Here is a 14,910-nt window from a genome sequence, read left to right on the forward strand (position 1 = left end):
GACTTTTGGCTGTTCCCTACTCTGAAAATGGGTCTCAGTGGGACACGTTTCGCAACCATGGAGGACATCAAATCGAATGTGACGGCTGAGCTCTGGAAGATGCCAAAAGAAGCCTTCCACCACTGCTTCCAACAATGGCAGGCTCAATGGAGCAAGTGTGTGTATGTGCAAGGGTCATACTTTGAAGGTGATTAGGTAAGCGTCGCCGTATGTCCAACCATTAGAGTGCTATACCACCATTCCGGGAACTTTTTGACTGACCCTCCTAAAAGAAATCACATATTCATGAACAGGTGGCTATCATGTCTAGAGAGCAGTGTTTACTGCAAAACTGTGAAGATGTTAAAATGCAACCTTAATTACTCCACTACCACTGCAGCCTTGAGATATGAATTTACAATAAATTTCCCACAAACACAGCACTGAACATCTGTTCTGATTTCCACTAATTTTCTACAGACAAGGTCCAGGGCCACATCAAATGTAAATGCCACATTTGTGCTCACTCCTGTTTACAGATTCAACTAATTAATATGGAAGAGAAGAAAACAACATATGATTAAATGTAATTTAAGAATTATTTCTCCATCACCACCCCCCCAAACTCAGACTGTATCACACTTTCAATTTGTCTTACTGCATTAAAAAAGTAATCAGTTTCTTTTTTCTACATTGCAACTGTGATCAGAAAGTATTACATTTATCATTTAACTTCAATTAATTTCACGTAGTGGGGGGTGGAGTCCAGCTGGGTTCACTCAGCACCTCGGCCATTGATTGGCCTATTGTACCTGCCCCAGGTGATTATGATGATGAAGAATTTGGTGGAATGAAGAGTGGCAGGTGAAACCAAACTACTCTGAGAAAACCTGCCCCAGTGCCACTTTGTACACCACAAATCCCACTTCACCAGACTCGGGCTCGAACCTGGGCCGCGGCAGTGGGAAGCCAGCGACTAACAGCTTGAGCTATGGTGCAGCCCTTTAGAGTAACAACAATGCATAAACATTAAAAATCAATATATGAAATATTTTAATGCACTAACAAGTATTTCTTGTAGTGCCATAAATTCCGTATAAGAGATGTTTACAAAAGGACTTTTCTCTGAATTTGGGAAATATATGGTAATAGACTATGGGCAAATATTAAATGCCATATACTGTATTTAATTTTGCACTCATCAGCCATCAATAAGAATGAAATCACAATTAAGGTCTTCTGGGATACTGTATTGTACAGTCTGACAAATTGGTACCAGCACTGCAGACAAACCTGCTCCATCTGTTTTCAGGGTACCTAGAAGACTGTAATCTTGATATCCATCACTGTGAGAACCTCAAATCTCACAAGAATGAAATTAACACTATTACGTGTCATTTTATAGCACTACAAATCAATTGTCGGGAGCCAGGATAGCACAGTTGGTATAGCTAATGCCTGGAAGACCGAGGGGTCAGAGTTTGAGTCCTGGTAGAACAAAAAATGTTCTCTTCGCCATGTCATCCAGACTGGCTCTGGGGTCCACCCAACCTCTTATACAATGGGTACCAGTGCCTCTTTCCCCGAGGATAAAGCAGCCAGGGCGTGAAGCTGACCGCCCACCTCCAGGTAGTGCCAAGGTCAAGAAAATCTGAATCTAAACATCCACTCTCCCATACACCTTTATGGTACAATGCTTAATGAGTTAGGCACAGGGACAACTTTACCTTTTAAGTTACAAATCAACTATCTTCCCAAAGATCGCTAAATACTCTATATATGAAAGCGCTATATTAAAAAAAAGTGCAGTCACTGCATGCCATAATGTCCACCTTGGAAAACACACATACCTGTAGCCCTTTTCTATACTCTTGATAACATCCTGATTGGACCAGTTCCAATACGGCCTCTCTCCATATGACATAACCTCCCAACACACGATACCAAAACTCCAGACATCAGAGGCAGATGTGAATTTGCGGAATGCTATGGCTTCGGGTGCAGTCCATCTTACAGGGATCTTGCCCCCCTGGAACAAGATATAAACAATAAACTAAACATCAACTTTATAAAAGTTTACTCTTCTTAGTTCACAATCAAATAATATATTTCAATCAACTAGTACAAATAATATATCTTAATTTCAATAAAGGTAACATGTTTTCATGTACTATACCAGCATTCACGTAACAAGACTGGCGAGAACAAAATACATTAACCAAAACAGCCAGTAGCATGAATGACATCTAAAGTGGTTACGTATAGAATATAAGCCTAGAGTATTACAGGTTTACCTCAATGCTTATATCTAATTTCATTAATGCCTGAGAGGTGAGGCAATAATACCTCCACCCTTCTTACTGTGGTCCACACAGTTGTGACTTTGTGTACTCCCTCTTCTAACAACACTGAACCAGCAAAAGAACACGCATGAACAGTGTGAACAAATAAGCTACAATAAAGATGTACCTCTTATTAACCAAGGGGTTCAATGACATCTTGTATCTTTATTTTCATTTTCACAGATCCTTACTGGCTACCAAAGCCATCGGATATAGAACATGTCACAATTTACATATATTAGTTCTGAGGACAGAAACTAGTCCTTTTAGAGCCACATTCATAAAAGGAACCATAATTATACAATTCAATAATTTAACCATCATGTACAGTCCATCAATCTGATATTGTCACTCCAGCAGTTAACTATCTCAAATCATGCTCACTCTGAAGAAATGTACAAAATGTTCATTGCACTGAGTTCCGAAATTTTGTCAGGACCATTTCAATCACTGTAGATTAACAAACAGTTCCTAAAATTAATTTATGCCCTTCAGATAACATGAGAGTCTGATTAGCCAATACAGTTACATCATATTGAACTTTAATTTAATTGAACAATTGCAATATTGTGCTTTATTGAAATCCAATTATATCATTAAGATTTTTGCAGAGTGAATGTTTGGAATTTCATATAAAGTAGAAGCCCAAATCAAAGTAAAGATTCATTCATAAAGGTTCAAAATGGGCAAAATCCATTTCATTCAGAGGAGACATTTGTGTGTACACAAGAATACAGCAATAAGCAGATTTCATCAGTCTTTTAACCCGAAACTGAATCAAAATGGGTCCCACTCTTTGTCACAGACAGACTTAAACAAAACTTGCAAATTTATTGTACTTATTTGAAGTAAACATTGAACAATGCTATAGAAATAAATTTCATAAATCTAATATAATACAAAATCTTACCCTTGTGGTATATGCCCCTTCAGTAGTACTTTCTATTTCACGGCTCAAACCAAAGTCTGCAATCTTGCACACAAGCTGAGCATTGACCAGTACATTACGGGCTGCGAGATCCCTGTGGACATAGTTCATCTCGGACAGATACTGCATGCCTGAAGCTATGCCACGCAGCATCCCAACCAGCTGGATGACTTGGAACTTGCCATCATTAGCCTATCGAGTAAAGGCATTGTTCACGGTGGTTCAACGTGTCAAAATACTTATCTAAATAATGCTTTCATTATCACAGTAACATGTTAAATTTTCTTTAAATTAAGCTTCTTACATTATGACTGGTGCAAAACTTTGTTAATATAAACATAAATAGATGAATTAACTGGATGTTATATTAAAAATCAATCCATGAGTGAATGCAAGTGTGGAACATAGTTCAAAATGCCCAAATTAGGATTCCTCAGTAAGAGTGTACATAAAGGATTTCTCCGAGCATTTCGGTTTCCCTTGCCAATCTTCATTCCATCAAATTCTCCATCGTCATAATCACCCGGAGAAGGCTACAATAGGCCAATCAGTGGCAGCTGTGCCCAGTGGACCCAGTTGGACTCTGCACCCCACTAAGCGAATTAAAAGAAAAAGTGTACATAAAAATCTGACTTCGCATTTTGCTTTTAAGCCGTCTATCTGCAATGTCGGTTACTATTCACTTGTCGGTTTTCTTTATTGACACTATATGTTTCTGCCTAACTGGCCATCTTCAGGTGTACAGGTTGTTGTGCTGAAGGAATCTGCTGCTCACTGTAACGCTATTTTGTTTCTCTTATGTAGCTGCCTTGGATTACTTCTGGTTATGTGGGGTAACCATCTGTTTTATTTAGGTGTCCTTGAGCTGCATGCCTTTGCCTTATCTGTAATATGTTATGTGTTATGGTAGAGGGTTTTGTTTGGTTTGTTGGCTGTGGCTATCTTGAATGTTCTTGCTGGGGCAGGAGTTTGTGGCATGGTTGTCAGCCATCAAGGTCGCCCGCGGTTTCATACCATTATGTAATAAAACTAGGAACATTTATCATATGTGCCTTATTTAAGGGTCAAATGTCACAAACAAGTGCTACAGAAAGTAACAGTTTCTGACTACATGCATAAAACTGAATGCAAGAACATCTACTTGTCTGTATGTAGGACTGCCCAAGTCTTGAAACTTGCAACACAGAGGAAAAAAGGAAGGAAGGAGGGAGGGAGGGAGAAAGATAGGAACAAAGAGAGAAAGAAAATCTTTGGCAAAGAGTGAGGTCATTCTTACAAATGCTTACAATCTGAAAACAGCATGCAGTCTTAACACACCTGGGAACCTACTCCAGTGATCAATGCTCAATCCTTTCTTCAATATAAAACTCAGAATTATGTAAAATTATTATTCCCATTATATTCCAAAAAGTGATTATAGCCAGTGAATTTGTGATATCATGAAGAACTGTTGCTACTTTGAAAGTCACTTACTCTAAGGAATGTATCAAGAGAGCCGTTCTCCATATATTCTGTGATAATCATGACTGGATTGGACTTTGTCACAACACCCTGCAGGAATATCACATTTGGATGTTCAAATTGACCCATGATAGATGCCTCAGTAAGGAAGTCATTTCTTGCTTTGTCTGAGCTACCTGGCTTCAGAGTCTTAATGGCAACATCGATTTCTGTTCGACAGCCATCTGGTGGCAACTTTAACTTTCCTCGGCACACATCACCGAATTCTCCTCCACCTAAAATTTGCACAAAAAATTGTTAAAAATGTGTTAATGATACATATGTATATTAAAGGCCTAAGAACTATGCTTCTGATATGACATTATATGTATAGAAAACATACAACAAGCAGGAAAGAGTACAGAATGAGTAAAATAGCATTTCCATACCTATGATTGCTTCAATAGTGATACATGAAGCGTCTATCTCTCTAGCAAATTCTCTGACAGCCTGATTGGGATCTTCGTATGTGTGAGGATCGATGTAAGTTCGACTTGATGCACCAACCGCTGTGAAAAGTGGCGTTGTCACTGCACATTAAGAGATTATGTCACATTTTATTCTGGACCAAAAATATCATTAATATACATTTCCAGCCATACTGCTTAAAGTACTATGATCATCCCAAGACTAAGAAATTCTTAGATGTGTGTACTGTCTGCACCACTGTCTGTGTTATACACATCTTGTACAGTAACAAAGTTGAAAATGTATCTGTTCCTCTTTACTTTCTCATATAATGTGCACAGTATCAGGAGGTATTCTGTTGGTGAAAAAATTAATCTTGAGATTTTGACAGAATTAGAGTCTGTGCACATATATACATGTATAAGGCATTGTAATGTCATGTGTTAGTAACTAGAAATGGCCTCTAAGAGTGGAGATTCCTCTACTTCTGTGCTCATGGCTAACCAGCCACTATGAGTGCCAATGTGTTTATCAACCCATTGCCTAGCAATGGACATCTCATCTTGCTCTGCTATTCCAGCCCTCAGGCACCATGCCACAGTAAATTCTTGCTTCCAAAATTGCTCTCACATTAACTTTGATATAATTTCAAATAAGCTGTGATCAAATGAATGGGCACGCGTGTCTGTGCTAAATATGCATGAAATTAATGAAGAAAGCTCCTTTCCTGAACAACAAACCATGCATTCTGTTAATTATAAATAGAATGTGTACTCCCAGTTATTTTTATAAAATTCATAACTATACACCATTAAATTAATCAAAGTATATGACTTTCAACACATGCTTCTGAAACACATAATACTTGTATTTTCCATATTAGAGAAACTATCAACAGGAAATAACACATGGCTCCAGTCCCAAAAAATACACAGCACAGCTATGAGGGCTACAAAGCTACTTCAGAACACAGACACATAACAAGCATTAACTAGTGGACAAATATATTTCCAAAACATACCAACTTCAAGATGGTGTCACTGTTAAGCAAAACATCCAAATCACAAGATGTAAGAATGGAGGTGCTGTTTCCGAGACATTCTACAAAGCAGTTTTAGGTTTAAAAACTGGAAGTTGTAAAATATTTCTACACTCTAGAGAAGAATATGAAACATTCATTTTCACTTGCAACAAACTGAGGTAATTTTAAATGGCATCTGTGATCCATGAAACTTGGATCAATGGAACAATGAAGTATAAGCTTTTTATGTCTAAAACTTACTAAAAACTACAAAATGTAATCAATCTTATTATACATATACAACATTTCACGCATACTTTCCTTTATGCATCAGGAAAATTTTGAACTGAAGTTACATAATTTTAAACTTGATTAAATAATATCAATTTAAAAGTAACATTTATCTGTGAAAACATTCACATTTTACTTTTCATCCAGAAATCACTAATAGAAAAAGAATTCCAAAGAGCCTTGATTTGGACAATGTTACTCCATCCTCAGGGCATAAGAATTGTAGTAATTCCCAACTAGCAGCAGAGATACTGTAATTACTTACATACTCATGGAGCTGAGCCCTTCTGGAGGAGCTGCCAATTCTGCAGCTACTCAAGAATTTCCCAGCATTTTATGGAACCCGAAGGTTCATTACTGTGTTCACAAGAGCCCTACACTGGTCCCTATCCTGAGCCAGACCTATCCAATCCATACCATCACATCCTATCTCTAAGATTGTCCACCCACCTATGCCTTGGTCTTCCATGTGGTCTCTTTCCTTCTGGCCTTCACACCAATATCCTATTCGCCTCCCCCATTCGTGCTACATGACCTGCCCACCTCATCCTCCTTGACTTGATCATTCTAATTATACTTGGAAAAGAGTACAAGTTATGAAGCTCCTCATTATGCAGTTTTCTCCAACCTCCTGTTACTTCATCTCTCTTTGGTCCAAATATTCTCCCTAACACCCTGTTCTCAAACACCCTCAGTCTATGTTCCTCCCTAATGTCAGAGACCAAGTTTCACACCCATACAGAACCACAGGCAAAATTATAGTTCTGTATATTCTAATTTTTTTGTTCTTGGACAGCAGACAAGAAAGAGATACTGGCATACTGTTCAGAATTGGAGGCTTTGGTTGAGCTAATGAAGCCTCAAAATAAAGGGTTAGGTAAAGTACAGCTCTGGGGTTGAAACCAAGAGGCTTACTGACTTCAGTGATCCCAAAAAGCATTTGGACTTCAAAATGTGGCCTGTAGACTTAAAAGCTGGGCCATCCCTGGCCTAGTATATAAATTAATCAATTTGGTGGTAATGAGGTTCATACTGGAAAGTGTCCAGCCTTCCAATTTTCTATATGTTGTCGTACCATAGTCATCACATTATTTTCTGGACTAACCAAGACTCTCCTACACCATGAATTTGTTGCCAGTTGTGGCTGTTGCCTGCAGCTGTAATCTGTTCAGTCCCTGCCCATTTGGTGCTAGTGAAGGTGAGGACAAGAAAACTCACTGATTGAATATAACTGGTTTCTATCCTGAGACCTAAAATATAGAAATGCAGCACCTTTTCCTTAGACCAACTGGTCCCCACTCACCATACATTCTTACATCTGTTAAAGAAACCATACCTGAGTCAACAAAAGAATGAATATGGGTAGTGGGAGTTAAAGTTGGCCACCTGCTCCCCCACCCTACCTACAATTCACACCTCCCCTGTCAAAAGCTTAAGTTCACTGTCTTAGGAGGAGGAAGCAGCCTACTTCCACTGTCATTCACTGTTGAAATCATCGTTCATTGAAATATACAATAAATTCTAATCAATTCCGATAAAATGAAATGATATTCACCAATGTAAAGCAATAAAAAAATAACATTTGACTCCCTGCACCGGAAGGATGGACAAACTTTATTTCATCACCATTCTTGTGGCTAATCGATACTGTAACTGAAAGAATATGATCAATTTTAATATAATAAAAGGACATCATTTGTCAGTGGAAATTCATAACACACCAGGCATGCCTCCCTGCATTAGGAGGGAGCCACTTACTTCACTAAAACTCACAGCTGTAACATTATTCTCATTGGTTTCAGTAACATAAAATGGCATTATCTGTCCTTATTTTTAGTGGCTTCTGCTGGTTCATTTACTATCTCTGACATGGATCTTCTACTGATTTGAAAGGCTCCAGAAACTCAATGAAAAACATTCTGTACTAGCAGAAGGGATCTCATCTGTGGAAGAGATATGCTGCTGCCCTTCTCTCTTTGAAAGTAACTTTAATAATGCCAATATTATTAAAACATTGAAGCCTCCTTAGGTTTGGTTTCTAACCAAACCCCTTTGGAAACAGGGTATCTTAAATGTTAAACAGAAATAAGATCAAGGTTTGTGCTGATACACAGTGGCCAGTGGTGTGAGTGAGGGAATGCATTTTGAGAGGTGGTACTACTAGGGTGAGAAACAAATGTGAGATGATTCTTTCACTGACCCAGTTATAGAATGCAATAGTCAACTGTTCTTTCTACAGAACAGTTGTATTTATCTGAACATAACATGAGGTCCTTTTCCTTAATTTAGTATCTAAAAAATGAGGGTTCATTTGGCAATCACTAAAAAAGAAGAATATATTATGATAACTGATTCAGCAGTAGTACAAAGCATTCAGCAATGAGTACATTGATATCCACAATGTGGGCAGATTGTTCTTTGGTTCATGAACATGCTATAGTGTTGTACATGAGTAAATATGAGCAGGAAATTGAAAGACGTTATTTAATATGTAGTTTTAAGTGGTTCTATATTAAAAGGAACTGGAAAAATATGATTCAACATTAAATTTGGAAAAGAACTGTTTCTATGTTGCAATATGTGTTACTGTCTTATATTTGGGTAATTATGTTATTATGGCCCACAAATGGAGTGAAAAAAGATAGATTTTAAAATGGCATGAATTGAAATAAACATGTGAACCATGTGCAGTTGCAGAGTTGCGTGCTACTTACATCCATTGGTATGTGTGGTTACAATAGGAGGACTGTCCAAGTTGCAGTGGACTGGGAACACACATGAAACCAAACACAAATGATGCAACAATAACAGACAAAAATGAAAGAGTGGTGCAAAAAAATAACAGTATAAAATAAGTAATACAAAAGCAACAAAACAAAATGTTAAAAGGTTGTGGTTAGTGAAAATATATTTATTTTGTAACTATGGGGCTATCTTCATATGCAACATTGGTCTTTGTCAGTCTGCTCCAATGGAATAAAGTTTATGAGGAAAGAAGAGATACAAATTAAAAAGAAGAGAAAAAAGAACTAGAAATTGCTGGATGGGCAACTCATGGATGAAAAGACATGACATATTGAATAAGAAATTAACTGTTCTCCACTGATAAGAGTGATGAAAATTTGGACTTTTATTTTATTAATGGAAGAAAGAAAGAGAACTGAAACTGCTATGAACACTCAGCACACAAACTGTTCTTGAATATCAGCCCAGCTACAACAAGGCATTCATGGTTTTCATTGTTCTCTCCAGCCAAACTGAGAACCAGTACCTTAAAACAGTTCATGACCACTTTCTTCCACATCCTTGGCAATTCATTATTTACAATTATTCTTTCCTTTTATGGTATATGGTATAACGTGTGGCTGAAAAAAAGTTTTTAAATAACCAGAGAATCAATCCAAATGTTGAGTCAGAAGTGAGGCCCATCCTGGGGTCAAATTCTGATAATGTACTGGGTAGGCAGGTCCATCACATACATCGAAGTGAGATTCGTATCAGTGGCATGATGACTGCCAGATGATACAGATCAGTGGAATGATGGTTGGCAGAGTAAACTCAAAATAATTAGGAAGAAAAGAAACATACTGCAAAGTCACTTTGTCAACCACAAATCCCAGATGGACTACCACAGATTTTCGTTGTAAGAAGCTGCCTGGGCTATGACACTGCCTTTTTAATATACTTAAAATAGACAAAATTTAGTCTGTTATCTTCCCTGTAGATTATGAACAGCAGCAACATATCTACATGAAAAGGAATGTAATCAATAATTGTGGTTCCCATGGTGGTGACTGTGAAGGTTACTTCTTCTAGGACATGATGCCACATTGTTTGCTCAGTGCTACCCTGAAGATGGAGATAACATGTACTTCCAAAAAAGTAATGATCTACAAGGGTTTACATCCCAGGAAAGTGAACCATTAGTTGCAGTTATTCATTCACAGTCTTTGTAACTACCTGAACTGAACACATCCAATTGCATCACAAATTAATGTTCACAGAAACATACATGCCAATACTGACCTGTAAATAATTTGGATGAAAAGCAATAAAAAAATGAACTGTAATAACAAGATGTGGGGAAGAGTGCAGAATTAATGAAATGAATGTAACTAAACTACTTTCTGAATCTACTCTATCTACACATCTAAGTTGCATAACAACACAGCAAGCCAGCGAGCAAATCAGCAGGTGCACCAACTGAACAACTTACTGTAGGTGACTACTAGTCCTGCTTGATTGGATTGTTGGTTCATTGGCAATGTTGGCAGGGGTGAGAATTGATTGCATGTAAAAGATAAAAACAAATAGACAGAAAAAATAATTAAAGGCAGGATGTGTAAGAGTAATCAGTAAGTTAGACAAAAGAATGCATGGTATAAGCAACATTAACAATTGAGCAATACACCAGCAAATCCATCACAAAGAGAAATGTGTCAGGAAGAAAACATCTATAAACCGGAATAAGTTAGCAGTCATAAATGTAATGATGACAATGGTCATGGTATATTTCACTACCCAAGTGTTCACAAGTTCTGGAACACCTCTTTCAAATTTAACCACTAACATTCTTAAGCAATGGACTCTAAATATGACCCAAATTATGTTTTCATCCCACATGAAAGTCAGACAATTGTTGCCTCCACTGATAAAAGAAAAACTGGAACAAAATCTAAAAGCTCATCATGTTGTCTAGCAACAGGTCTAAATGCCATACGCTAAAGAAACCCTTTTTCTTTTCTAGTTACAAAAACAGCTTTTCTTCTAGTGACATATAACATTATGTCATACCAGCATCTTTTCATAAAGAAAAACAAATTAATGTCTTTACACAAACTCTGATTACATTCATAATTATTTTCATCAATGAAGAGCATAAAAACTGAACTCACTCTTTCATATGCCCATTTGTTCAGACCCTTCCTCAGTAGAGTTGTAACAGAAAAGCTCAGAAAACAAAACAGACTGGACACTGTAGTTCTTAATTAAGCACCACACCATGAATATGTATGGGGGAGAGGAAATATAGCTCCACACATTCTTAACCTCAGCACTAGACAGCGATGAATGCTCAGCTTCATGCTCAGGCTTCTTTCTTTACTCCTGATGCCCAGTGGATAGAAGACTGGTTGAATCCCAGACCTGATCTAAGACACTGTGGCAAGAGAAACCCTTTACCCCTGCCAGAAATACAACCCTGGCAGTCCGGCACACAGGCAGTCACTGTACTGACTAGCTATGAGGTGCTATCAGAAAGTTCCTGGACTAGGTAAAAAAAAACTTAATTTTTGGTGCAATTTCCTTCAAAATAGTCTCCATTGGAATGTACAGAGTGATCCCACAATTTTTTCACACTTCAAAAACACAGTGGAAGTCATTTTACTTTATGCTGTTGAGTACTGCTTGTGGTTCCTTTTGGATGTCAGAAACTATTTCAAAATGTTGTCCTCCCTTCACTTTAATTTTCAATTAGGGAAAAAAAAAATCACAGGGGACTAAGTCCGGCAAGTAGGGAGGATAGGGAACGATAACCATGTTGTTGTTAGTACAGACTCTGTGGTTTTCAGGGATGTGTGGGCAGGTGCGTTGTCGTGATGAAGAATCCAGTTGTGATTGTGTCAAAGTTCCGGTCCTTTTCATCGCACATTTTCTCTCAAGCATCTTAAACAACACAGTGAAAGTCAGAGTTGACCCTAGTGTTAGGATGAAGGAATGCATGGTGAACAATCCCCTTCACATAAAAAAAAAACAATGCGCATGCTCAGTGTTAAACTCTGGACCTGCAGCGCTATTTTGCTCTTCCAATTTGAAGAATGTTGCTTTCTTTCTGAATCATAACAGTAAATATAACTTTCATCACTCATTATTATCCTACAGATAAAACTTGGGTCCTCATTAGCCCTCTCTCATAGCTCAAGACACCCGTTTACACACTGCTGCTTTTGATCATTTCCCAAAAGTCAGAGAACAAACTTGTTGGCAATGCTGTGCATGTTCAAATTTTCTGTTAAGAACTCCTAGCAAACTCTGTAACTGATCCCAACGAGGTCTGCAAGCTCATAGAGTGCTTGGCAATGATCTTCATGGATGAGTTCTCGAATTCTTTCTCCAAAAGCATGTCGAAGCATTTCAAGGGTTTTGGTAACAGATTTACTAAGCATCACACAAAACTTGATGCAGACATATCGCTCAATTTTGACATACATTGCAGACAAAACGAAACACAAGTCAAAAAAGTACTCATGTAAAAACAATGCATGTTCACAGTGTGGTGACACGTGGCAGGCTAATGCAACAGGCTTGCAGAAGTGAGGCCTTGGCCTTGGCCTCCCCACGTCTTCTTTCACCAAGACAGTTACAATGGCAGTAGTCCAGGAACTTTCTGACAGAACCTCATATAAAACTCCGTGGCCTATAGTTCGAAGCGAACTATACCGAACGAGCGACCGCTGCTTGTCAGCGAAGTTAGTGCACCTCACACACACACATATATATATAACAACACAACAGACACTCAGACATTTACATTACGATCTTCAAGTCATAGTGATGTGCTTCTATGAGTGCGTGAAACACTATTAAAATGTCTATTGTGAGATATTTAATTTACAGAACATCAACACTCCTCTCTTTGTGCTGAATTTGCTACAATGTGTCATTGTTACCTGCAGTGACATTCACACAACCAACAAATGGTTATCGTTAATACATAACATTTATGGCATTCAGGGTGGCCGCAACTGCAACACTAAGTATTTAGATGCACTGTTCTTCAGGAATGAGGTTCTTTCTTAAGGTAGTTTGTAATGTTAGTCTACTCTAATAACAAGAATAACTGAGTGAAGCATCCATCTTGTCCTCCACCAGCCACAATTCCAAGCAACATTTAGTCCTAACATTACAAACACCATCCAACACACAATCTCTGCAAGAGTGCCAGATAACACAACAACATAATAAATAATAACAATAATAATAAAAATTTAGTGTTTAATAAAGCCTGTACTATGAATCATATTTGGCAAATACAGTAAAACATCAATAATTCACACTAATAGAAGAAACGAATAATTTGAATTAAAGAACAAAATTACACATAAATATTTTCAAGTTCAGTTCTTTTTTAAAAAAGTGGATAATTGCAATGTTTCCACAAATTAGATACTTACCTGAGAGGAAGTTGTAAAGGAAAAATCTCCATTCTGTGTAAATAAAATATATAAAAGCAATGACAGCCCAAATTATACATGGTACAAATTAGTGTGGTTTTAACGGTTTATAGCATTTACAATGACTCCTTAGGGTGAGCTAGACTTTAACATCCTAGGATTCTCATCCAGCTCATGTATTCCTCCAAGTGTTCTAACATCTCATCTGCTAATGAACTATCCTTAGGTGACACATGCGATATTTTGCCATCATTTTCAAAACAATCAATCCTTCTCTATGTATGACAATCTCTTTCTGTCAATGTTCATTTTCACACACCGTTCCTCTTTGCTGATGTTATCTTCCCACGATTCAGGCATGCCAAGTAACCTTACAAGCTACTGCTCTTGATACACTTAATAATGTGCTGGTTTTTTATCAAAGATGCTCCAGCTAAGTGCGCACCAACGATATGTTCTCTTTCAAAATCGGATAAGTCTCCCGTTTTCTGATTCTTTCACTTGAACTGTCACTTAACACAATCACTAATACACTGGCATGAGCATTACAGTGTATACAAATGGAAGAAAATTCAATGTTGCCATCTGAAGTTCTTTCAATGGATGCAGCCAACACAAATTCTGTTCCTCACTTTCTTAGTGTTTCCATTATTTTGCCCACCCCCTGTATTCTCCAAACGCAATCTTTGTGATCTTGCATCTCTCGGTTGCATTGGTATCCATTTCATGCTGATTCAAATCTACTCTTCGAAAGGTATCATATTGCAAATTGTATCTTTCTGTGTTTTCTTAAATATTCGCCAAATCAAAATGTGTTCATACAAAAGTAGCAGAGTTTAATGAGAGTTGCATTATACAGCACTCTTTTTAATATAAGCCACCTTTTAAAAAAATTGTCAATTTTCATTTGGGCTTAATGTTAAATAGAGGTTACGTTTGATTGCCACAAACCAAAATTAAACATGACTGAGAATCAACAGTGAATATCACATTCCTTCAAAATTACTGGAGTAGTTTTAGAGCTATAGTATGCCTCCAGCAAGACATATCCCCATGTGTTCATTTAATGCACTCTAATTCAGAGAATGCAGTAAACTGAAGGAAAGAAAACTATGTTATATGACACAGGTTCTGCAGTGACCACCCTGATTACACTTAATTTGCAACAGTGATACAAGACTATTATTTCTGCAAGCAACAGATGCGACTACAGTAAGTGGTAGTGAATGAGTGCTCTACAGTATTATAGATGAGACAGGACACTAAACA

General features: G+C 37.6%; 1 protein-coding gene across 6 annotated transcripts in view; it reads right to left on the reverse strand.

Moving 5' to 3' along the window:
- Positions 1–14,910, reverse strand: part of LOC111865222 (ephrin type-A receptor 4-A) — a 550,534-nt gene that overhangs the window by 19,890 nt on the left and 515,734 nt on the right. The window contains exons 13-18 of one of the 6 annotated variants that reach the window (XM_023853092.2): positions 10,686–10,703; positions 9,184–9,234; positions 5,139–5,279; positions 4,723–4,985; positions 3,232–3,441; positions 1,830–2,008 (exon numbers count right to left, since the gene is read on the reverse strand). In XM_023853092.2, coding sequence (XP_023708860.1) covers positions 1,830–2,008; positions 3,232–3,441; positions 4,723–4,985; positions 5,139–5,279; positions 9,184–9,234; positions 10,686–10,703 — 862 coding nt within the window. Of the gene's footprint in view, positions 1–1,829; positions 2,009–3,231; positions 3,442–4,722; positions 4,986–5,138; positions 5,280–9,183; positions 9,235–10,685; positions 10,707–14,910 lie in introns of all 6 variants that reach the window. The other 5 variants (XM_033751732.1, XM_023853093.2, XM_023853095.2 and 2 more) reach the window with 5 other exon arrangements.

The sequence above is a fragment of the Cryptotermes secundus genome, unplaced genomic scaffold (genome assembly GCF_002891405.2).
Source record: "Cryptotermes secundus unplaced genomic scaffold, Csec_1.0 scaffold614, whole genome shotgun sequence".
Lineage (NCBI taxonomy): Eukaryota > Metazoa > Arthropoda > Insecta > Blattodea > Kalotermitidae > Cryptotermes > Cryptotermes secundus.